At 40.9% G+C, this 25,398-nt stretch overlaps 2 protein-coding genes across 3 annotated transcripts; one reads left to right on the plus strand and one right to left on the minus strand.

Annotated features, from left to right (window-relative positions):
* The first annotated feature begins 743 nt into the window (after positions 1-743).
* On the plus strand, positions 744-13,938 carry LOC307255652 (AP-2 complex subunit mu-A). 2 transcript variants are annotated; one of them, XM_080034379.1, is made up of 12 exons: positions 744-881; positions 2,359-2,481; positions 5,773-6,038; positions 7,095-7,177; positions 7,969-8,110; positions 8,592-8,736; positions 9,020-9,043; positions 9,583-9,705; positions 10,348-10,483; positions 11,357-11,454; positions 11,667-11,778; positions 12,736-13,938. In XM_080034379.1, the coding sequence occupies exons 2-12, from the start codon at positions 2,408-2,410 to the stop codon at positions 12,868-12,870; spliced, it is 1,338 nt and encodes a 445-aa protein (XP_079890505.1). In that variant the 5' UTR covers positions 744-881; positions 2,359-2,407; the 3' UTR covers positions 12,871-13,938. The 2 variants fall into 2 exon arrangements, with proteins under 2 accessions (XP_079890505.1, XP_079890506.1); XM_080034380.1 differs by lacking the exon at positions 9,020-9,043.
* Positions 13,939-14,290: 352 nt separating this feature from the next.
* Positions 14,291-25,097, minus strand: pcyt1aa (phosphate cytidylyltransferase 1A, choline a). The gene is made up of 9 exons (XM_080034381.1): positions 24,745-25,097; positions 22,315-22,434; positions 21,636-21,732; positions 21,250-21,366; positions 20,997-21,148; positions 20,653-20,731; positions 19,134-19,276; positions 18,553-18,741; positions 14,291-16,694 (listed from the first exon to the last, which is right to left on the minus strand). Exons 2-9 carry the CDS (start codon positions 22,426-22,428, stop codon positions 16,467-16,469), a joined length of 1,119 nt encoding a protein of 372 aa, XP_079890507.1. The 5' UTR covers positions 22,429-22,434; positions 24,745-25,097; the 3' UTR covers positions 14,291-16,466.
* Positions 25,098-25,398: the final 301 nt, after the last annotated feature.

The following is a 25,398-nucleotide window of genomic DNA, read 5'->3' on the forward strand; positions in this document are numbered from 1 at the left end:
ATTTGCATTCGAAGGCAGTGGATTCCAGACTGTCCAAAATCAGGAATGTGAAGGTTAGGCAATCTGGTGCACAGGTGTGTGTGTGTGTGTGTGTGTGTGTGTGTGTGTGTGTGTGTGTGTGTGTGTGTGTGTGTGTGTGTGTGTGTGTGTGTGTGTGTGTGTGTGTGTGTGTGTGTGTGTGTGTGTGTGTGTGTGTGTGTGTGTGTGTGTGTGTGTGCATTTAGATTTGCCTCAGAAATGAATGACCCTATGCAAAATATTCCCTGTGGTTGGAAGCGGAGAAAGGTAGACGGGGTAAATTTGGTTCAACTTGGACACTTGGAGTTGAATCAGTTGGACTCAGCAGGACAGAATAAAATAGGACCACCGACACAACCATATAGGTTTGAGGGCAAACATTTCCTGTTTCCCAATAGGGAAACTAGCTTTCTCGCTTCATTTCACTGTATGTTGGGGAAGTTTAAGAGCAGTTCAGCTGGAAACGAAAACCTATGTCACTCAAGCATGTTTAATGAAGCAAGTTGTATAGGCTGCATAACATTATCCCAAGTCTATTTTTTTAAAAGGGACTAGACCAGCATATGCCAGACATACCCATAATGAACTGCCATGAAACGACTAATAATTGGCCAGTAGCCCGAGTTGGAGCTTATCATAACAAGGCCTGGGTGCGGTTTACACATCGCTCCAGCCGCGCCTTTTCCTGTGAGAGCGGAACAGCCGTGCGTAAGGACGGCGGGTCAGCTGACAGCTATCGGAGGAGCAGGAGGAAGGAGCGGAATTAGCGGGTGTGTGAACTGGGAAACCTACCGGATCCCTGGCGCAGGCTATCCAAGGCAAACGAGGAGCGAAAGGCTGGTGGCGTTTGGGACTGAACTTGGGTAAGTTCACCATAGTCGAGCCGGCTTCACCTTTCCCGTCAAATGGGTCAACTATCGCCCTAAAACCGTTTCGGACAGCCGGTGAAACTTTCATTCGGGGGAAATGCTAACATTAGCTATGCTAGCTGCCGCTCCGTTAGCTAACGTCAAGCTAGCAGTGGCAAATGGTATGGTAACGGAAAAGACCTGCTTTTTTCTTTCAAAATAAAGACGTACATAATGCAATGTTTTGGCGACCTGCCGCTCTTGGGGTGAGTTACTGACAATATATCAAATTGTTAATTTAAAGCTCATAATAGGTAGTGGTGTTGCATGTTAAATGGTTGTCAAGCGGTCTAATGTTCTCTTCACCGGAAGTCCAGTTAACATTTCGCACTACTCGAGACGCTGTTTCGCTGCACATCACCGCCAGCTATCCTGCTATCGTAAGCTAAATTAGCTAGCTTCCTTTTACTTGGGTCTATTCCCCATCACTTTAATCTTTGTTGAAGGTCAAGCCTACAATGATGTAGCCACTTAAGAATGGGTTAAACATAGCGTCCCAAACGTGCCTGTCCCTCACCGGTAGAGCAATAAAAGATATGAAAAATGTAAAATGTATGGACGCTAGGAAACGGCGCTAGTGAGCAGACATCTTGACTTTGGCTTTTAAAAAGGACCAATAAACCTAAACCCGCTGGGTACCGTGCGAGGTTTTGTAACTCACGACTCGGCAATGTGCATATGGGGAAACTATTTTCCTAATCTTGGGCATATGATTCTATTGTAATTGTTTAGGAGCCCCATGAGTTGAATTCGTCTGGCCTATGTCTTCGAGGAATTTCAGGCATGTCCTTCATCCCTTGGTTTCCAGAAGCTTCATTCTTGAATGAGGGCAAACTCCTAAGATGTGTTGGTCTCAACCTTAAGCACTCAATGCTTATTGCATCGTCTCAGCATTGCACTGCCCCTATATGAATGTGTCTGTCTGAACGTTGGTAGGCCCTACTACTCTTACTCTAGATTTCACGATAAGTCTAAACACATCCAGGTTTCATCTAAGTCAAATGCAACCCAGTACAATCAACGGCTCTGTAGCTGGCTACCTGGTGGCATCCTCCTTCAAACTGGTGGCTGCTAATCTGCTGTTAATCTTTTTCTTTCTAAGGAAAAAAGGAATTGCCTGTGAGGGGTGGTGGTAGTGGAGTCTTTTAAAGCCTGTATTGGAATGCACTTTGTGTGTTTCATGTGTGTATGCAAATGAACATCAGAAAATGTCACCACCACCATCTGTGGGGTATATTCAATTGGCAATAGTGTGTATGTGTGTGTGAGAGAGAGAGAGACAGAGGGACAGAGAAAGCGGATGTGAAGGACAAGTGCCTCCCTGTGCTGTTGCTGACTCGCTCCCTCACTATTCACTCACTGCTTTCACGTCTCTCTTTCTTCCCCTTTTCCCTTCCTGCAATCCCTTGGCTCCATTTCTATCTGTTTTCAGGCGGTGTTTTGGTTTCACCATGGCCAGTTGGGACTGAGAAGCAGCCACAATGATAGGAGGATTGTTCATCTACAACCACAAGGGGGAGGTCCTCATCTCCCGGGTCTACCGAGATGACATCGGGTATGTTTCACAGGAGCAAAGCGTCTTTAACATTCCTACATTTATTGGGTTGGGTTGGGGGGGACTTTATGTCAACAAGTAGGTCCTGATCCATGGGGGGGTGGACAAGTTGGGAAGCATTCTAAATGGTTGAGGGAGGATTATGTGCCTCTCCCCTGCTAAGTAGTTTACATTTCTTATCTTCTCTGAAATGTGTTTGAGAAAGATTACCATTTGGTATAACTAGGTTACGATAAATATAATCTGTATTATTTATTAATACAAGGATATGCAAATATTCTCCCAATAAATAAAGGATAAAAACAACTAAAAGAAAACACACAAATACAGTTATGAACAAGCAGGAAGAAATTAGAAATTATGTTTTATTCACTCATTTCAATATTATATGAGGAAATAATTCCGTTCACTGGCACTCATCAAACCACACCCTCTGTAGTAGGGTTTGGTGTAGCTGTGTGAAAAATTCTTCCAGAGGGCTGAAGTGATGATACTATCTAATATTATCATATGGAAATTAAGTAATAATGGCAAGCATTGTTTGTGTGTGTTGCAGTGAAATGTTCGTCTGCAACCAAACTTTCTGACCTTTTAAAAGATGCTGCTGAAGATTGAACGTTGGTAGAAGGGAAAACATGGTTGAGTCATAACCAGTGTAGATTGTTAGTAAAAGACTGGAACCCATATGTTGTCTAACCACATGGTTTAAAACATGGGTCAAGGTTTGGTACTTCCCATGTGTAAGTGTGAAGGCTACACTTTCATAGCTACACAATTGGCAAATAATAATAGGCACTCATCTGTCTGGCCAGAAGGATATACTGTGAAGATCTGATTAGTATACTGTCTCTCTTTCTCCCTTTCCTCTTTTATTTGTTTGTTTGTTGTGACACAGCATTGCTGTCATTTACCTGTACTGAAGACAACAGCGCTCTATAATTACAAGCAATTATCACTTTGATTTGTGTAAACCAAGTCATATTCACTGATTTAGTTTGATAATCATCTCCCCAGAACAGACACCAGTCCAATGCCGTTGTAGATTTAGAGCACAGGGGTAGATATATCCTGGAGTTGGTTATTAGGGTGCTTGCTTGAACAGTTTCTTGGTAGTTTGTATAAGGGGCACAGAGAGGACAATGGAAAAATGGCCGAAACCAATTAATGCTGCATTTCAGAGCTGTTCAGTATAACATGTCGCATCAGCAGACTGAGCTACTGAGACACCATTGAATGAGTGCAAGGTATTCAGGTTATTTTGAATGACAAACAGACTTGTGAACCTTTCAAAGGAATCAGTTATGTTATTGTGGTTGCTTTTATTTGTAATCGTTGCTCCTTCCATGTTTAGTACACACAGTTCAGCTGCTCGTCTCTGCCGCGTCAGACACGGCACACTTTGTACTACAGAAAAGCACTGGATGCATACCAAACGCTGAAAACAGACATTATATTCACCCCCTTTTTATAAGCACAGTTCATTCTGCAAAAAAAAAGAGACACTGTCCTTTTTGGGACGTTCTTTACTGGAGACAACAGCTGAGTTTTTGTATTTTGTTCAGTAGAAAAAGAGAAGCAGGTTATTCCGCAAATCTCCACTTTTGTCCCGTCAACTGTCACACCTGTTTCCAAGCAGGTGTGACAATAACTAAACATAGTTTAAAGATCAATACAATGCTTTCGACTTCTGCCCATATTCTGGTCTGGCGATGGCGGCATAATGAACACCATGTTACCCACTCTTGTCTGTGTACATGATGCACGAAAATGTCTCTTGTGCATTTTTGTCTCTCTCTCCTCTCCTTTTTTACTTCATCCTTTTTTCCTCTCTATCCTCTGTATCACCATTTCTCCCATCTGTCCATCTCGGCCCCTGTAGGAATAGGTAAGAGATGCTCCAGCATAACAAAGCATGAGCCCATCCCCTCTCATGGCAATCAACAAATCAACGAGCCTTCTCCCTAATTGCATGTCCATTGGTTCCACAGTCAACTTACTTAAGCATGAGTCACCTGTCATGACCTTACAGCTACTGAGATACAGCCGCCAATCTATCAAAAGTTAACAAATGCAGCCACTACCAGAGCCCTTCAATGAGTATATTAATGCTCTAAGTGCCTAAGCATGTAGTCTGAGCATGGGATATGCTTAATTAAGTCCTCTGATTCTGCCCTGATTTTTCACTAAGAAATTTAAAGAACGGTTAAATAATTTAAGATACAAATTTGGGATATAATTTGTATTAAGTACATTTGAATTTTTAAGGTAATATTTCAGTTCTGTTCTTTAATGCCGTTTCATACATTTTCAAGAAAAAAAGCTGTTCATTATAATTTGGCTTTGACACCGAAGAAGTTTTAACGGATATGGCCACCATCATGGCAGCATCCTAGACTGACATACAGTAGCCATGGGCATTCAGCTTTCATGTTGAATTCCCAAATTTGCCCAACATACACATGTTGATGATTTGCAGAAATAGTAGACGTAGTATCTTTGAATGTATGTTTACATCAATCAAGAGGGCTGCCTGCCACCTGTTTGTCTGTAGTACATTTGGAAACGGGAGCAATCGGTACGAGTGGTGGAATGGTCTGCTTGCAGGCTTGGATCATCTTACTTAGTATTATATTATGATATTAAATTTTTTTGGCAACATATTTTGAGTAGATGTCTTTATAAACGATAGTGAGTCAGCTTGTAAGGCTCTCTTGTATATCCATATATTCTGTATGCAGATGGACCATTTGCGCCTCTTAGATTTTCTCAGAGGATTTTGTTTTCTTGTCAGAACGTGCTACACCCTCTGGACTAAACCCTGTTATTTGTAAATCCACATTAATCAGGGCTGCGTTTTCCCCCAAAGCATCACGTCACTACTTGGGAACACTACCAGTTCCCATGAGAGTCCATTTAGTTATGTTGCTGTTTGTGTGTCAATATAAGCCTTTCAGCGCCTTCCCTCAATCTTCCTCACACAAAGCAGAATTTGTTTCTCCTTCTACATGCACCAACTTGGAGGGTGTCGTCTCTCAGTTGGTTGGGAATTTCTTTTCTCCTCCCTTTTTGGTTCCTTGAATTGAAATGGGCGGACACGTTTGTTAAGCTCTGAAGAGGATATTTATTTTGAAATCCCAGTGCAGAACTGGATATCAAACACTTTGCCAGGATGTCGCAGGGTGGGGTTAGTGTACCGCAAAACTCACCCCTTTATGTAAGCCTGAAACAACTCTCTCATACTCCCAACACAAATGTCTCTCTCTTTTTTTCTTTTCCTTATTATTTCTCCAGACGCAACGCGGTGGATGCGTTCCGCGTCAACGTGATTCACGCCCGGCAACAGGTGCGCTCCCCGGTGACCAACATCGCCCGCACCAGCTTCTTCCACGTAAAGCGCTCCAACATCTGGCTGGCGGCCGTCACCAAGCAGAATGTCAACGCCGCCATGGTGTTTGAGTTCCTCTACAAGATGTGTGACGTCATGACGGCCTACTTTGGCAAGATCAGCGAGGAGAACATCAAGAACAACTTTGTGCTCATCTACGAGCTGCTGGATGGTAGGAGGCCATCAGTTGTCATGTTTGTGTGTGTGTGTGGAATCAATTGCATTATCCAGAAGCATTAAAAAGCATTGAATTAAATATTCTGAAAATGAGGCCTTAAAAGTATGGAGTTTCCCTGACAAAGTATTGAGCTTCCTTTTTACAAAGGTATTACATTTTATGATTGCCCTTTGCAGGATTAAATAAACACTTGGAGAGGGGTTGTTATGTGACAAATAAGCACTTTCTGATTTTGTTATTAGGAGTATACAGATACTTCACACAGCTATTGTGACAGTATATAAATGTGAGTTTATAATACATCCTATTTATAAAAAAGTATCTAATGCATCAGAATTTCCATTATATCCTTCTTACTTTTGCCAGTATGGCCTTAACGCTCGCATTAGATTTCATTTTAAGTGGCATTTAAAAGGTATTAACAAGTCTTACCCTGGGTTCCACTCCCCATACTTCTCTACTATTTAGTATGCCAGAAAAAGATTTAGGATGTCCCAATACATGCATGTCAATTGTTGTATGCTGAAAATACATAGTTGCCCCACTAACTCAAATAGCATTTTGGAGTATTCGTCTTTATTCTTGGCATTTCTCGACATAATGAAAAACAAATCTTCCTTATCTGATTTTCTTTTCTCCCCTGTGGCCCTAAAACTCTTCTGTACTTTAGTATGTAGTGTAGTAAAAAGAAAGAGTATGTGATTTGGAACACGGGGTTAATGTAACTTGGATATCCCTGGGTTGACCCTGGAAATGTGAGAACTAGGCAGCCCTGGAGCATGTAGAATCAAAGCCAGGTTATTGTACATTAGTCAATATTGAGAGTGGCCTAGGATCTACCTGCTACAAACGGGATGGTATGAAATGGTCAAATGCAGATTGAAAGTAGCGCCATTAGGCTGCATTAAAGACAAAATTTGTCCTTCCAGTGTCGGTTGTAACAATATATAATGTCTCACTCAGTTGACATTGGTTCTTGGCTACATGTCCTCATTTTCCCTCTCTTAGCCGTCTTATCTCTTACAGACAGTTATGTTTGCTTTCATACAGAGATCCTGGACTTTGGCTATCCCCAGAACTCAGAGACCGGAGCTCTGAAGACCTTCATCACCCAGCAGGGCATTAAAGGACAGGTCAGTCATACCAGTTCATGTTCCAATCGTTTCAGAGAGGGGCTCGATTCAGCTTTATGGTATATGTGGAAGCTGTACTGAGATTAATATAAACCCCATTGATGTCACAGAGGGTAAACTAAACTATTAACACCTCTCAATATAACTCATTGAGTAGCAGCTTTCGAATACACTACACATTTCAATACACAGGGGCCTACAGTGTTTTTTAATGCACAGCTCTGCAAGTAAAACAAACCTACTCAAGTGATGTGACAAACTGATTTAATCATATCAATGGTGACGGTCAATTAGATTGACAGTAGTATCTTTATGCAAAATACTTAAGAGATAATAGGCCTATCACTTTATTGGAAACGATTTAAAAAGACAACTAGGGTAGCATTTTGCTATAATATATTACCGGCAAACTTGATCTATAACTGGTTTTACTGGTTTGAATGTAGGCCTCCTTTTAGTTGAGGTGTGCACTATGTATTATGAACTATAAAGATATAAATACTGGACAAGGAAGATACTCTTTGTTATGATGCAAATGTATGTTTATTGCGTGATTTACTAAATTCAGTTTTTTCTCCCATTGTTTCTTTCATTTGCGGTCTGGGGCGATTCATAATGCAGCACCAGGTAATAACCATAGAATCTAAGAAGCAGTATCATATTATTTCTCTTCCTCCCTGTAGTGGTAATAATCCCCCTTTTCTATGCCCTCTTTCTCTAGTCAGTCTGTTAGCCCTCTCTCCTATTGTTAGTAGTAATATGGTTCCTCTCTCTCTCTCTCTCTGTGTCTCCACCAGACAAAAGAGGAGCAGTCTCAGATCACCAGCCAGGTGACGGGGCAGATCGGCTGGCGGCGCGAGGGCATCAAGTATCGCCGCAATGAGCTCTTCTTGGACGTGCTGGAGAGCGTCAACCTGCTCATGTCACCACAAGGTCTGTTTATGTGGCCTCCCTTTAACTGGGTGGGGACCGCAGACATGAATTATTTATTGAAATAGCATTATTCAGGAAAAAAAGGGACGGTAGTTTTTTTTTTTTTTTTTTAAAGCGACATTTTGCCTTTAGGTAGTCAGAGATTGACAACAGTTTAACAAAGAGACATTTAGTAGATAGCTGGGGCTTTGTATTGTATCAAAACACCTCCTTCAGCAGAGGGAGTGGACATCTTAATATACTTTTTCTTAGCGTTTTGAGGACCTCCTGTCCATGTTGGCTTAAGGGTCGGCCTGCACGTTTATTCTTAACCTAAATAACAAGCCAATCTAAAGACAGCATCTAGTTAGTAACTAAATGAACAGTATTCTCAGTTAATAATAATTCAATATCAAAGCCTTTTTGGCCTTGTGCTTAAAAATCTTTATGAAAAACAGATTGTTGTTTTTATTTTTTTACTTTTTCTTTCCCTCCGGTCCAGGCCAGGTCCTGAGTGCCCACGTGTCGGGCCGAGTCGTGATGAAGAGCTACCTGAGCGGAATGCCCGAATGCAAATTTGGCATGAATGACAAGATTGTCATCGACAAGCAGGGCAAGGGAGGAGCGACTGAGGAAACAGGGAAGAGGTGAGAAAACACAAATTGACTTCATATGAAATCAAGCATACTAAAAGTCATTTTAGTGAGTTTTTTTAATATAATTTTCATCTTGAAAACCCCTAACAAGGTACTTTCTTGAGTTAAAAACTGTAAAAGACACCACTGTCTGCTAGCCCCGTGTCTCTGTTATGAATGTTGTCTTGCTGTTTAACAATACCGGCTTTTACAATTTTATTTTTCATTTTCCCTCCTTTTTGGATGCATCTCTCCTTTCTTTCCCTCTCTTTCTTTTCTATGTGCCGAACCTCAGTGATTTAGGGGGAGGGGGAGGAAGGTACTGTACTGACAAGTGTCTTTATCCTCTGCCTCACACACACACACACACACACACACACACACACACCTGTCTTGTCTAAACCCTTAAGCACATTAAGAACTTGTACATCTCCCCCACACACTCAACACAAAGTAAACACGCCTTGTTTACTCCTATGTGTCCTGGTGGTTGTTGTATCTCTATGTTGTGGAATGTTTGGTTTGTTTCATCACCCCTCACCTCCCTGCCTGACACCTAACGCCTCACCCACACATCTAACGGGGATTGGGAATTGTTTTGTTGCACACTAGTTTAATTTTTTTATAAATATATATATATATATTTTTTTTTTTAGTTTGTATGTCTTGATACTAGCAGTTGTGCCCCCATGTGTATTTGTATGTTAACGTTTTTTTTAAACCATGAACATTAGTTAAAGGGGAGTAGTAGTTTTCTTTTGGGGGATTTGGGACTCTTCATTTTTAGATATAATTTCAAATATATAATTACTAATAAACAAGTGGACTAATATTGTTTTGTGTGTGTGTGTCTCTCAGCAGTGGGAAGCAGTCCATAGCCATCGATGACTGCACTTTCCACCAATGTGTGCGTCTCAGTAAGTTTGACTCGGAGCGTAGCATCAGCTTCATCCCACCTGATGGAGAATATGAGCTCATGAGGTCAGTAGAGGCTTTCTGAAAGCTTTTTTTATAGTTATTTTTTAAAGGTGCGCTAATACGCTTTGGGTCAGAGAAGTCAATCTTTTCTATGGTATATTATCATAACTGAATAAACTCTTTCCTCAAATCTGGATCCCTGGAACACAGTTTGAAGTTAGAAATGCTACCTTTTAAAAGTTACTGTTTCACTGATGTTTACAGCAGCAGGGCCCACAGTTTTGTTAAAGTATATTCTAGTATTACATTTGGTTCCAGGTGCCTCCAAAATAATTTAGTTTTGATTTACCGGTATGAATTCAATGATAAGAATAACATGTTAAAGACAATATTTTTTGCAAACTAACTGCAGGCTCTGTAAACAACTCCCCCTCCCCTGAAAGTGCATAGTGCACCCTTTTCATTTATTTCAAAAGAAGCCGTATGCAATAGAAAAGCGTGTGAAATCTTGTGGCATGGGTTTTAATATGCAAGCCATATTGAAAGCATATGATGTTCGCTAGTTTGTGCCTACAAGTTCGTCTTTAATTCAATTGTTTTGAGAAATGGATGAACACTGAAAGAGTTGGACCAAAGGATGTCTTTGTATATGCTTTATAAAGTGACATTATTTGGTTCCATGAAAAGTTTGTCTTTGTCTTGCAGGTACCGCACCACTAAAGACATCATCCTGCCATTCAGAGTTATTCCTCTGGTCAGGGAGGTTGGCCGCACTAAACTAGAGGTTAAGGTAGTCATCAAGTCCAACTTCAAACCTTCGCTGCTGGCCCAAAAGATCGAGGTGAGCTCCTGTCACAATCAAGATGATAAATGCAAGAGACAAGTAGCAGCTTGCACACATTTTCAGTATAATATTTTCATATTTACAAATTGTCATTTTCATTTAATTTAACTTTTATTTATCCTCGAGAGACCAATTGAGGGGTGACCCTCATTTACAATGACGTCGAGTTCAAAACAAATGCAAAGGAAAAACAACAATACATACAAAATATTCAATGCAAATACATCAAATACACAACAACAGGTGAAGAGAAAAAAACTATTGAAACATTTACACAGTGGTGAAGAGTGGCAGCAATTAAAATGAAATGGGTGAAAGTACAATATAGCCTATTAAAACAGTTACAGGTAGAGTTTGGCAGATTTAAGATGATACATGTTTTGCTGTAAGTTGTTCCAGGTCATGCCTCCTAACATTAAAGCTCAACCTACAGAAAATGTTAATAGACAATTTGGGACCTCGTATGCAATTATTTTTATAATGTTTGTTGCTTCAACATTAAAGGTGCACTATGTAGTTTTAGGGGAGGGGGATTTGTTGACATTAACAGAGCCAGCAGCCAGTTTACAAAACATATTTACTCTACATTTAATTATAAGTGTTGAATAATTATATCCCCATATTTCAAAAGAAAAGTATTACTATAATATGTTTTTTTAAACTGTGGGCCCTGCTGCTGTTAACAACAGTCAAATAGTAACTTTTCAGGAAGCTTTCTAACTGCAAACAGTGTTCCAGGGATCCAATTTTCCTGAGGAGAGTTTGTTTATTCAGTTATGAGAATATACCTTTTTATTTCTCCGACACACCCAACGTTACATGGTGAACCTTTTTAAGGGTTTTTACTCATCTTTATTATCTTGTCCTCAGGTGCGTATCCCAACACCCCTCAACACCAGCGGTGTGCAGGTGATTTGTATGAAGGGAAAAGCCAAGTACAAGGCCAGTGAGAACGCCATTGTCTGGAAGTGAGTTATTCTGCCTGTAACAGCCGTTTTTATGCTCTGTGTCAAGTTAATGAATTACAGCTTCTCCTTGGTCTATTTGTTTAACCTCACACACACAAAGTCCTCTTTCTCTTTTTGACTTGGGCTTTATTTATGCTTGTTAGTGTTTTTAAATCAGGTTCCTTGTTTGTGAAATGTATTGGAAACTTACAAACCCTTCTCTGTGTGTGTAGAATCAAGCGCATGGCTGGAATGAAGGAGTCTCAGATCAGCGCTGAGATCGAGCTGCTGCCGACCAACGATAAGAAGAAATGGGCCAGGCCTCCCATCTCTATGAACTTTGAGGTCAGGACGCATTGATGGTTCAGAGTTTCTGCACACACACACACACACACACACACTCACTCGTATTTCTATCCATTTAACCTGCAGTCCCTTTTGAAGGTCTCTCTCAAAGTGAGGATTGGCTAAAGGCTGTTACATACTCCGCGAGAAGAAAGAACAAAGTTCTCGGTGACAGAGCTGCGAGAAGAAAATGACGTCATTTTCTTCTCCCAGCTCTTGTTTAGCTGTTCTCGCAGCTTGTTCTCGACACATCACCCGGGCCGAACTTTCTTCTCGCAGCTTGTCCGAGAACTATTGTGTGATTGGTCAGTCTGAAGTCAATGAGGAAAGCGAAGTGAAATCAGTTGGCGCTACTGAGTCAATTACCATGGTAACAATGCGCCGTGGTGAGGAGTTCGGCAGTTGAGTTCTCGTGAAGTATGTAATGTCAGACCAGAAAGAACTTCTCTCAGCTCTCTCACCGAGAACTTTGTTCTTTCTTCTTGCGGAGTATGTAACAGCCTTTAATTGTCCTCACTTTCAAAATATGTCCCCCTAAGGTTACAAACACGGATGGTATCGCCCTTCTCTCACAACTTGGCTTTTTCAGATAGAGGCTGAGTGAGATCAATTGTAACTATCTTAAAGAATCTAGTCCAAGGTTATTTTCCAAGGCGTTTGTTGTTCCTGAAAATAAGTTGGCTGCGGTAATTCTTCCTATATGAGCATGCGTAGGTGAACTGAACTTTGTACCAAGTCGGCAGCCAAATAAATGTGATCCCAGTATCAGTCATGCAAATCCCAACCTGTTATTTATTTATATATATATAAATATATATATATATATACATGCACGCACGTACACATAAACACACACACTTCCTGCTCAACCCAAAATATGAACTAAGGCCCTGTGTGCGGCCTACAGCTCCCAGCATGCCCCAACACGCCTCAAACCTTCCCCTCTTCTCTCCGCAGGTTCCTTTCGCTCCCTCCGGTCTGAAGGTGCGCTACTTGAAGGTGTTTGAGTCCAAGCTCAACTACAGTGACCACGATGTCATCAAATGGGTGCGGTACATCGGACGCTCGGGCATCTACGAGACACGCTGCTGAAGTTCAACCCTCTGCCAGGCAGCTAACTGACCACTTCTCCTCCCATCTATCTTGTTATCTTTTCTTTCTTTTTCTTCTGACCCCCAAACCCCCTCTACTTTGTCTCTATCCTCCCCTTAATTCTTATAGCTTCTCTCATACACCCCCCAGTCCCTTCACCATCACCCCTTCCTGACTAGGTGTTGGAGATTGAATTTACAATAAAAAAGAAATTATGATATAATGCACAGATATATGCAAAATGTGAACCATTGTATCGTATATATCTTGTAATGAGTAAAAACCTGTAAACCAACTGGTGTCCGACAGCAAAAGGTTTAGTGATGTAGGTGGGGACCAGGGGGAGAGGACTGGAGGCACCCTTTTGGTGTCTTTAACGGGTGCACCTGTCATGTTAAATTCAGTGTTATTGCTCAACTATCCCCAGTTACTTTAGAAGTCCCCAATCATCCTTGAGCTTAATCCCCCGGTAAGATGATGTTTTTTAGCTGTTGTGGTTTAAAATTGAATCCTGATCTAGTTCCTGTGTATGAACTTGTGTCTCGGTAGTCGACCCTTCAAATTGAGATGCTTTGTCTGATTCTTTATTGTGGACTGATTGATGTTTGATCTGTGTTGTTGGAACAGTCATTTGAATCAAAAGTCAACGTCTCTTATGGGTTAGTTAGGAGAGACAGAGAGTGGGCATTGATGGTGGCAGAGCTGTTTTTGTACTGTCTGGAGAATGTATTTTTTTTCTTTCCCCACTGTTAGTTTCACCAGCATTCAGTGAGTAGGGTCAGAGTAAAGTTAGAACACAGGAACATTCCATACAGTTTTGAGGTCGAAACATTCATCCTGATAAGCTAGTACGTGACTCAAATTTCCTGTTTTGTAAGCACTAAAGATCAACTTTGTCACACTATTTTGATTCAGAGATGCTCTGGGGGAAATCCGGCACTGGGAGTGTGCTTACAGTGAGGCGAGGTCTTCCCCCTGGTGTCTGCCTCGTCACTGTCCGCCTTTACCTGTTTGTAGCCCTGGTGACCGTTCTGTCGAATAAAATCTGACTATGTAACCAACCCCTCCCACCTGTGTGTCACTGTTGTCATTTGGCTATTATTTGAGATTTGTCTAAATTCTATTGTATCGTTGTTTCCTCTTGATATTGTTTGAAATGAGGGCGGTGGTGCTGTGGGAACAATATATTCTGGGTGATATTCTTTGCAGAATGGCTTCAGTTAAACCCTGCTCATTCTTTGGACTAATATTGACTCCAAACCACATTTTAAAAGAAAAAGTAAAAAATTACTGAAATTAGTCATTTGTATGTGTACTATGCAAGTCCAAATAAGGCTGTGATGGAATAAGAATCCTTGTCCCTAACCATCATGATGTGAATAAACCACAGGAGACCAAATAATTACTCAAGGTCATGAAATGCTTTGGCCAACATGTTTTAGTACATTTTTCCTGTTTCACTCCTTCTCTACATACAGGACATTGAACAAAAATAACCCCAAACAGTAAAATAATCCATGATTAAAACACTTGCTGTTAAAAAACATTTACATTTGTATCTAGCAGTAGTGGCTTTAATTGGCTTGCCACCAGAGCCACCTTGAGCTGGTGACGTGGACATGCTCTTACTGAGAAGTTTTTAAACCGATTTAAAAGGAAGAGAAGATTCCACAAGAATCGAGGCTAGACTTCCCAAAAGTCTCTAGGCTGGATTTTTTTCATCAAACCACACACCTTTTGTATTTGTTAATGCCTAGTAAGGGCTTTATATCTGTGGGAATCTGATTTAAACCCACAAGAGGCAGTCCTTGTCGCTGCAGCAACTATTGATTTAAAACCATAAGTGCTTTTGGGAAACCAAGCCTGGAACAGATTATATCCGACATCTGTCTACATTTATATTAGTCATCAAACAGTATTGCATTACATCTTCAGATCGCCTGTGATGTTTCATTCTTCTGTTAAATATGAGACACGTGACATGCTTTTACCACTTGAGATGCAGGACACACAAACGCAAGCACACACCGAGGCTGGAAAAAAACTGCAAAATATTTTAGCCGGTCACATTGTTTCAGTGCTGCAACAATGGCTCTGTTCAGACAGGAAAAAATATAATGCTCGTACTTTGTGCTCATCCTAGGAAAACAGAATCCGTTCAGGGGAGGAGGAGGAGGTAGCTACGTAAATGTTGATCCGGAGTTTCATTGATGCATAATGCTGTCCAGTGTGCAAAAATACAACTGACTGCTGCAAGATTTGGAAACCCCAAAGCCGTAAAACAAAAAAAGATTTGATTTCTTAAGTGGGGCATTTAGACAGTTCTTAGCTCTTTTTTCAAGATACTGTATATGAGAGTGTTGTAATTTCTATCGTCATCACGTTTGTTTCAGATAAAAACAATTACTTCCTCCAGGTGATGCAGGGTCTGCATTACAGAAAAATATAGAACTCCTAGCTCATGTTGATTCACTGCTCAGACTGTCAAAGCGAACCGAAAAACAAGGACGATTAATATATATATCTGTACAGAGGATAAAGAAAGAGGATATCTACAAAAATAAGTGTTTCTACATTAACATTTAAATCCTCGCATGACTTTTGTTCTACGCCACAAGGAAGGAATCCAGTTCTAAGCTTGTCTTCCAAAGACTGAATCATGTCCGCCGACAAAAAACATTTAAAATCAAATGTATTATTATATGTTGTGAGGTCAAAGCTGAACCCAGATCTGCCAACAAGATGGACTATGTTGACTGGGGGGGGAAGACATTTCAAACATGCCTATGCACAAACATCACATGCACAGACACGCACAGCCCAAAAGAAGATAGACAAACGTGGGGGGAGAAGCTGCTGTTTAGTGGAACATTTAATACTCGGCTCTCAGATTGGATTTAATCTGGAGTTTTGCCTGTTATTTTTATTTGTTTAAAAGCTAGCTTGGGTTTCTTGTTAGTTACAAGCAGAATATAAACTGCCCCCCACATGAGCAGATCACTGAAGTGTCCAGTTTTTCTGGCCAGCCTCTGGAAAACTTCCCAACAGGAGAGATATTCAGCAGTGTCTCAGAGTCTCAGCTCACCTCTACCAACAGCAAAAATACATGTGCTGTATCAACAAGTGACCGAAAACCTGTGAGCCCTCCCACTGAAGCCATGAGGGAAAGAAAAACAAAAGCACCAACTTCCTTCCTTACTACAATGCCATCCTTAAGAATACCATCCAAGAATTTTAAAACACCTGCAAATGTTCTCAAGTGACAGTGAGTGACTATTAACTCAACATGAAAAGTGACTGAGATACATGACTAATTTTCAAAAGAACTCCGATGACTAAGTGGTCACTTTGTACTGACCGTTTTCACAAAAACAAAAGAGAAGAAAAAACATTGGCTGTTAAAAAACAAACAAGAACTGTGGAGAAACTGACATTTTAGCACTTCAGTTCCACGTTAACTAATAACAGCCAGAGATAAAATCATAAAACAGATAAAGTGGAAGCAGGAGCTCGATTGAAAAGCCACGGTTACTGGTAGCGCTGACTGCTGCGGGCCCCTCGACTAAAGAGAAGCAACTCGAAGACTCGAGCCCTCTCTAGTTCTCGTCTTCATCTTCGTCTTCCTCGTCATCCTCGCTGACCAGGTAACCGCGGGCGCCGCTGTGGTGTGCGCGGGGCGAGGGAGGGGGGGAGGTCTTGGTGAAGAAGGGCAGACGGAAGGTGGGGGAGGGGGAGAGCTCCTCGCGAGTGGGGCTGCTGTTGGGGCTCTGCCGCGGGCTGATGGCCTGCAGCATGCGACCCTTCCCCTCCTTCAGCATGTGTTTCTGTGGGGATGAGGTGGACACATTGAAGAGATATTTTATGTTCCATTTACTACCAGATTCATTCAGACATGGGACTTCATTCAATAAAGCAGGGTTGAGCTATTATCAATTTGTTCTATACCTTTTCAACCTTCCCCAAAGTATACACAACGGTAATATCTATTTCTACTTCAAATGTAGCCTATTGTTTTCAGTTTCAAACACTACATTTTAAAAGATGCCATTGAACTTATCACAGTGACGTTACCAAAAACTCATTTGTACTGATTAGCACTTGAACACATCATAATGTAACTCCATTCTCCTTTGCAAATGAAGTAAACTAACATAATCACTGCATGTAATTTACTTGTAAATTATATTGAAGCTGCATTGTTTAATTTAAGATGCTATAAACAATGAAGCAGCAGTTGCATTTTTTTTGTGGGACCAGCGTGTTTACGTTCGACAACCTTTTTTTCTATTTATCCCTTTTGAGAAGAGGCTGTCACGAGATAGCGATCCCTTTTCTTTATTTGGCAAATTAGGCCTACTTCATTAGCAGGAGTTCTGTCATCCCTTTTACAGCATCTTCCAACAGAGGAGTTAGTACTGCTGCTTCTGGACACAGACTTACACTCTTAAGATATTTATTATAAACTTATAAATTATAAAGCACAGATTACACAGAAGATTCATTCATGACTTGTAATTAAAAGGAATTCCATTGCTATTTTTAAATACCCTTGGGGATACCGCCCAACCCTAATTTGTAGTTATTACAAATACACTTTATATCAAAATTCTAATTATATGTGACTTATACAGTGTTTCCCCTAGAATTTTTTTTAGGCCCGGTGGTAAAAGCTGATAAAGAGTATGCGCGCGGCGTGCGTACCAAATTTCTAGTAGAAATTGACCAAAACTAACCGTATTATGGATGAGCCTCTTTTGACAGCCCGCTACAAATTAGGGCATAGGGTTATGCCTTCACATTCGGTACGTTTGTACATTTTGTGTTTCCCTCAGGATTTTTTGAGACTGCTGGGGGAGAATGTACCATCTAGTGGGGTCTTGGGGCATGCCCCTGCGGAAGAAAACCTTTACCATTTTAAACTTAAATGCATTAATCTGGTGCACTTTGCTCTGTAAACAGCTGTCATATATGTCCTGCCTAAAACAATTTTCTGGAATAATTTGGAGACACAAGCCATATAAACTATTGAAGAAAAACATGGATATGAAAATAAAATACAATAAACACTAAGACCTAATATAGACAGGTATGTCCTGTCTAGTATTCATTTCTGGAATAATCTGGATCATGAAACATTTTCTTTAATTTATCAAATATTAATATAAAATAAATGAATTAACCTAGGCTACACATCATGATTAGCCTATCAATCAAAATGTGTGCAAACTTAGCCAAATTTCATATCCCGACCATTATATTTCATGTAGCCTAGTTCTCAATTTAAAACATAAAAATAAAGTAGCATTGAAAATACCAAAAAATAAAGCTTGTATGGCTACAATAGCCTGCTGTTTTCAAGATAACTTGCTGCGCTGTCTCAGCTGTTGATACAGATTGGTTGCTACGTCGACGTAGCGACTTTAACTTTCTAAGTTTTGCTCAGCACTTTTTCCTGTTCAACTCCCTGCAAGGAAGGTTCTTTCTCGTCAGTTTCCCTGTTTGACATGTGCGCTCCGAATGCACACGGGTATCGCGGGGGGGGGGGCAGCTTTTGGCCTGGCGGGGGGTCCCGTTGGCCTGGCGGGGCCGCCAGGCCTGTATAATGGTAGGGGAAACACTGTTATAGGTTCCTGAACCGATTAAACAGTCAATACCGGACAAACCAAAGCACGGGGTCCTCACCAGAGCTCCCTCGGGGCCAAACATCTGCAGGAAGTTGCCAATGAACTCCCTGGATTTCTCCTCCCATCTCTGGATGAGGTCGATGCTCTTGGTCTCCACCTTCTGGACAAACTCTTTGCTCTTCTCCTCCACGTCCCGTACCTTTCTCTTCACCTTGTCCACGCGCTCCTGCAGGTGGTACTTCTTCTCCTGATAAGAGACGGGGAAAAAAAGTTTACCAAAAAAACCTGCAGCCCGCTAACTGACGAAACAGCTGACATGCTTTATTAATGCTGTTGGGACACATTAATCCAGTGCAACTAATAGATTAAACTATTCGAGTGTCTGGGACACACAAAGAGTTAAGTTTCTGGGACACACCTACCTGAAAACTTGAATACTGCTCAACTGGAAAATGAATAGCCAACTCTCATCTACACTGGTGAAAGAGACTTCAGTCCCATTTTTTTTTAATGCCCCTGTAAAGCACTTTGAATGGCCTTGTGTCTGAATTGTGCTATATAAATAAACTTGCCTTGTCTCGCCTTCATAATAAAAGCTATTTCACTTCAAACAATCTAACCAAAGGATGAGTTTCATACATTAATGAAGCTGACGTTGAGCTCCTTGGCCGTGTAGCCTCTCTGCAGGTTGCGTCTGGCGTACACGTCATAGTCGCGGACTATGCGGGTAATGATGTCAGAGGTGGAGATGCCCTCTGTGCGCTGGGTGGGAGCGAACATTCCTAAGGAGGAACAGAGGGAGTCATGGTGATAGAAAGGTCAGCAGTCACCAGATACAGCTGTATGAATAGATATGCGCTGAGACGATCGCAACAACAATCTTTTCTGTCTTATCTTATGGATTAAGGAACTTATTTTAGATCCATTTCATTGTAACCTCTTCTTGGTGTGCACAAAAAGAAAGCTATAGCCTGTCATTTAAAAAGTCATGTACTGTATATAGTGTCATAGTTTGTCTAATTTCTGTGCTTTCTTGTAGCTCAATGAGAAATACTTGAATGAATTCTAAATGAATGTGCTGAAAAAGAGCAGTTGCATTTTTAACAAATGTAAAAAGGACAAGTAGCCCACCCTCTATACAGCCTGTGGATTATAGTTACTATTTATTGCCCTTTAAAATAGATATCACTGGCTGTTAGCAGTTAAATGACAGTACTATACAGGACCATATGTGCATTGAAAGCAGTAGTAAATAGTTAACTGCATCCTGTAATTACTTGCATACAACACTACTAGGGCCCGACCGATATGGATTTTTGGGTGCCGATGCCGATTATTTTCTGAGAAAAATTACGATAACGATTAAATCGGCCGATAATTTTTTTTTTAAATCCCATAAATATATTGAAAAAATTTACTTTTTTGAACCCTTAAATATATATAAATACTTGTTACTGTCAATAGGTGAACAGGAACTTTTTATTTATTGAAATATGCATTATCTAAAAAACAATAAAGTGTTACAAATATGTCTAAAGTGACATGACGCATTTTTAAACTCAGAACATTAAGCATTTTATGTAACTGCACCCAACCCTCTGGAACTCCCTCTCTCCAAACATCAGCATCTCAGACTAAATAAACTCATTCAAAAGTCAACTCAAAACTCACCTTTTTAAGAAAGCATAATTACACCGGACTCCACTCCAAACCTTATCTTTAATTTGTCTGTATTTAGTTTTATTTTTCTATAAGTATGATTGTCTATATGTTTGATGTAAAGTGTATTTGAATGACCTCCAATAAAGCACTATATAAATTCTATATAATAACTATAGTAATATCAACTACTATTAACAGTCAAGAGATGACCAATGACTCTGCTATTGGTGTCAGGGGGAACTGTCAAGTGTGAATTAATATAATGTATTACAACACACCTGCTGCTGCTGTTAATATGCTATAAGGCTACCTCCGGGGCAGCAATGCATCTTACTCAACATGATTGCTGAAAAAAAAAATAATAATAAAATCGGCAAAAAATCGGCGGCCATTTTGCCGATTTTCGGAGATGTGCTATAATCGGCCGATTAAATCGGCCGGCCGATATATCGGTCGGACCCTAAACACTACCACTCTTGGTTACTTTGACACTCACCAGCGTCCTTGATGTGTTTGTAGACGTCATCACTGCCTGCTGAGGAGTATGGGATATCGTCATGGGCCACAAAATCAATCTGGGAAGGTCATTACAACAAACGTCAACACAGCACTTTCAGATCCACATTTTGTAACAAAAATACACATATAAATACAGGGACAAGGTTACAGAGGATCAGCGCAGTAGCATACCAACTATTTATTTTAGTTGATTTTTACATAAGAATGAATCGGTCTCTTAACTTTAAACATTTAAAATAAAAAAAAATAAACCAAGTGTGTCTTATTATGGTTTCTTTGGTGCTTTTAACTCGGGCGTTCTCTCTCGTCTCATCCACTCACGCGGTGTTTTGCGAGGAACTCTGGCGACAACGTCCAGGGAGCGTTTCGGACCACTTCGTCCACATAGCGGCAGTGTCTGATGGCATCGTAGCGCTCGTCCTCGTTCATCACTGTGAAGCCCTTGTATTTGTGGGTCAGGTCATCACTGCACACTATGGATAGGAAAAAATATGTTGACGGAAACCAGGATTTCAGTTCGTAACAAAACAGAACAATAAAGAACAATACGTTTGGGACAAGGACTCTAGCTTACCTCCGACAATCAGGTGTGTATTTGGGAAGAGGCATTTAGCCTGCATGAGCGCTCTGGCGTGACCCGAGTGGAAAACGTCAAAGATCCCATCTGCATACACCCGCACCGGTCTGTCAGCTGGACGGGAGAGAGATGAGACCAGACCAGACATGCGCTGATCAAATATGTATTCTGTATAGAGTGGAATCTCAAAGTGCTACTTTGTCCGTATGTATGACTGTAAAGGGAGATTCAGACATGTTTAGCGGGGAATACGCAGGAAAATGTGTATAAGAAACACGAGGAGAAAAGGTAAACATAAAAAGGTCACCATAACAACCAATAATTTGACTCAGATAGTGTCACACAAAGACATGAACTGAAGGGTTAAATGAATTGGGACTCACGTGGTGTTCCCTTCTTGGCCGTCTCCATGTTGACTCTCTCATAAGGTTTTTTACTGGGCTTCAGCTCATCTGCGAAAGGTGCAGGGTGCCTAAGTCCCTAAAAGACACATGAACAGCAGAAGGGGAAGATTTCTGTATTTAAGAAAGCTTATCTTTGATAAAGTTCAATTGGGACACTCTCATTTATTCAGATCGTCTCACGGAACAATCTGTTGTGGAAATCAATTAAGTTTGTTGTTGTGGTTGAACAGCTGATGGATCTTTACTGAAAGCCTCTGGAAACCTGCTCTTAATAGTTCAAATCAATATATGATAATAAAATCAGTAGCTGGGTGTGAAAAATAAGCTTTTACAAAGATTGAAAATACACTTTCATATATTATTATAAAATTTGTGTTTTTTTTACTGTCTAGAATGTTTGACTGGGCTGTGTGGGTGTGGCTGTGCAACACATTCCCCAAATTAAATAGTTAGAAGGATTTTGTGATTTGGGTTTACGGGGGCTTTAAGTTATAACCACTTAGTAAATGTGTGTAATGTAGATCATTATCAATGTATCACATATCATATGTATGCTTATATATGCATGTATAAGAAACAGAGGGGCTTCTACATGCACATAGCTGGCTGGACCAACTCGCTGCTCAATGACCGCCCAAGCACACAACAGCTGACTCACCACAGTACATCTGGGGATTTTCCCAAGCCTCTCTCCCTCTTCGGTCTCCCCATTGGAGCCATCTCTTCTCCTCTTTCTGGACAGCAGCAGCCCGCTGGAGCTTTCGGCCTCCATCTGTGTCTAAGGTCAGGAGAGATAGAGAGAGACGCAATTAAAACACAGCAGCATACTTCAAATACACCACCAGACACCCTTACCCTAAAAAAAGGGACACACAGTGGCAGCAGACATTCAGTTCTATAATGTCCCAGACATGACCTTTATGTTACATCATTCTAATAGCAGGCATTACATAGTGTACATTTACAGTACTGGCAGACTCTAAATCTAATCAGCAAGTTGTGACAGAGAGACATAGTATCCACTCACCTTTAACCAATAAACAGAGCAGTGTTTGCCTTGGCTCAATAAAGCACCAGGACTTCATGGATAAAAAAATAATATTGGAGCTTTAACTGGAACACGCATATAAAAGGTCAAAGGAACTCCAAGCAAACACCACCTGTTTCAACATAAAACATTGTGTCCCTAATCATCAAAAAAATGAACACCCCTTCACTGCGGGTTCCTGTTCTGCTGTTATTTCCAAAGATCAAGCTTGACTAATCAAATTAACGTCACATTAAGCATGAGGACATCCAGCCCTGCTCCACCACACTGTCTCTTGTGCATGACAGCCAGCTGGGAGACTTTCTTGTGACAAACATTGGCCTTGCTACTTTGAATCAATACAAAATACAGTATGATTTGCAGTGTTGAGGAGCTGTGGGAAAATTGTACAATTACATGTGTTGGATTTCAACAAACCTAACATCCTGGATAGTTAGTTGCTCTAGATATATTTGAAGTAAAACTGAAAATAAATAATTTGGCACATCTTTAGACTTGTGGCCAAAGGTGACTTTTCATTACATTTACAAATATATAAAAGAGAGAAAGCAGACAATTTTCACACTCTTTCAGATATGTTTTCTGTCAATTAATCAACAGTGCAGAACCTCATAAACCTGGGAGTCTTAAGTTCAATGATCAGTATCCTGGTATAGTTTAAAGCTTTCCTGTTTGTCGCTGTAGAACCTGAATGGAACCTTCAACAGTATTTTTTTATTAACATCACATTTCTAAGTGTTTGTAACACCTTCAAAGATCCCATGCACAATTAATTTGTGAGCTTCCCCTACCTTACCTGTCCAAAAACTACTGCGAATATCCTATTACTACAAGGCTTCCTGTGTTATGGGTTAAGGCTCTGCCTCATTCCACACATTCCATTGCCACACATCAGATCAGATTAAAGGGAGGCTTTATTATTTTGAAATGTGTAGCCTTTAAACTACCATACCTTCTTTACCAATTCAGTCTTAACAACCCTTGGTTGCTGGGTCAGTTATGAAAGTGTGACTGAGTACAATGAGGGACATAGTGGCAGTACACAATCCTGGTGGTGGTGAAAGCTATCCGATCCGACACTGGGCGCTTGCAGCAACAGCAACCCCCTGCCTCTTTCTCTCTTGGCAACAGCTGAGTTGTGAGAGTGAGAAGCCCTGCTGGCTCTCTCACACACTTGACAGGAGATTTACACAGACAGCACATGTCATCATAACTGAACCAGGCTGCTATAATAAGAAAGCAACAAAAGGACACAGCCAAGTTTTTTTTCAATCAGAGATTTTTGATACCGTTCGCAACCTTTTTCTGTCAACAAGCCCCACCCGAGAGAGAAGTTTAAGTGAATATGACTTAGCTTTAATGTATCTACGACTATCTAGGGCTGCAACTAGCACTATTGTTCCCTTACAGATTAATCTCTGTAAACAAACAAATAGAAGAGCAAATACAAACATTTGAGAGGCTGGAATAAGAGAAGGTTTTGCATTTTGTTAATGCCACAAATGATTATCTGAGAGTACTTGACAATGTTCTATTGACTAGTCCTACGACAAACTCTACGAGTGCTTTCTGTAAACTCACTTTAAAAGGTACAACAGTGTAGAAATGGAGACCCTTTAAAAAAGTGAGTTTTAAGTGTTATGGTTGTTACAACAAAGTTCAACAAAGAAATCCACTGTCCATTTTGTTAGGCCACGAGAATTATTTCCCGTCCTACTGATGGTTCCCGAACCACACTTTAAGAACCCCAGGCTTCAGCTGCATTTCACACAATGTTCCCACTGTTTGCATTCTTGCATACTTTATTATGTCACTTAGATAACGTCACAAAGACCCTCACATAGATGCAGAAAGTAGACAAAAGAACAGAAACCAGTAACCAAGCAGCTGTCACAGGAGTTATACTGGAAGCACTGGTTGAGCAGCTTCACTGTCAAACTCCGAATGACGCTTTCACCTCTGGCAAAAATATATCAAATCAATAAGCTAACTAGCCTAGATGGAAACGTTAGACAGCTGTTTAAGTTTCTGCTTACTTACCTTTAACTCGTTTGTCCGGAATGCTGCTCTGCAGGAGTGGGCGGCTTCCTAGCCTCGTCAACCAGTGTGCTAGCTAGCTAACTGCGAGAAGTCAGCTAACGCTGTTGGCTACCGTCGAATGCTAGCTATAGAGCTAGCTTTCCAGCTGGTCAGCTTGTTAGCTAACTTTAGCAGTTAGCTCGCTGATTAGCTGACATCAGCAACAACGACAACGGTGAGTACGAACAACCCCGCACGTCCGACGCCCCACTGCCCGCGGAGCTGCTGGAGGAAAACGGACACTTCCAGTAGGACAGATAAATTATCAGCAGTGACTGCTTGTACTACAACGCTGACAGCTCAACTACCCAGGAACTACAAAACTTCGACGTCCTTAAAGGAACTGACTAAACGAGTCAACATTTCCGGTTTTGTGTCGCCGCCTAGTGGAAATGCAGCAGAGGACATTTCAATGAGATGCCCTTCATTTGATAATAGTACCATTTGCTTTCCATAGGTGCTGCAAAGGTATATGTAGTAAAGTAATCAGTAAGAGTGTTGGAGGAAGAAGTAGGCTTTTAAAAGTAAAAGTAGCCCTAGAAGCCTATTAGCCTGTCTGATTAGGCTGTAAAAATACCATGCAGTAAACATATTAGCCTACAAAAGGCTGAACGA

Source organism: Ammodytes marinus (genome assembly GCF_949987685.1).
Source record: "Ammodytes marinus genome assembly, chromosome: 9".
Taxonomy (NCBI): domain Eukaryota; kingdom Metazoa; phylum Chordata; class Actinopteri; order Uranoscopiformes; family Ammodytidae; genus Ammodytes; species Ammodytes marinus.

Bases quoted from the DNA above. Each gene is read 5' to 3' on its own strand.
- LOC307255652 (XM_080034379.1), top strand. From the start codon at position 2,408: ATGATAGGAGGATTGTTCATCTACAACCACAAGGGGGAGGTCCTCATC. The intron at 9,706-10,347 runs GTCAGTAGAGGC...TTTGTCTTGCAG, and splicing joins GGAGAATATGAGCTCATGAG to GTACCGCACCACTAAAGACA. The intron at 10,484-11,356 runs GTGAGCTCCTGT...TCTTGTCCTCAG, and splicing joins TGCTGGCCCAAAAGATCGAG to GTGCGTATCCCAACACCCCT.
- pcyt1aa (XM_080034381.1), bottom strand. From the start codon at position 22,428: ATGGAGGCCGAAAGCTCCAGCGGGCTGCTGCTGTCCAGAAAGAGGAGA. The intron at 21,733-22,314 runs GTGAGTCAGCTG...TGTGTCTTTTAG, and splicing joins AAATCCCCAGATGTACTGTG to GGACTTAGGCACCCTGCACC. The intron at 19,277-20,652 runs GTGAGTGTCAAA...GTTCCTCCTTAG, and splicing joins CAAACACATCAAGGACGCTG to GAATGTTCGCTCCCACCCAG.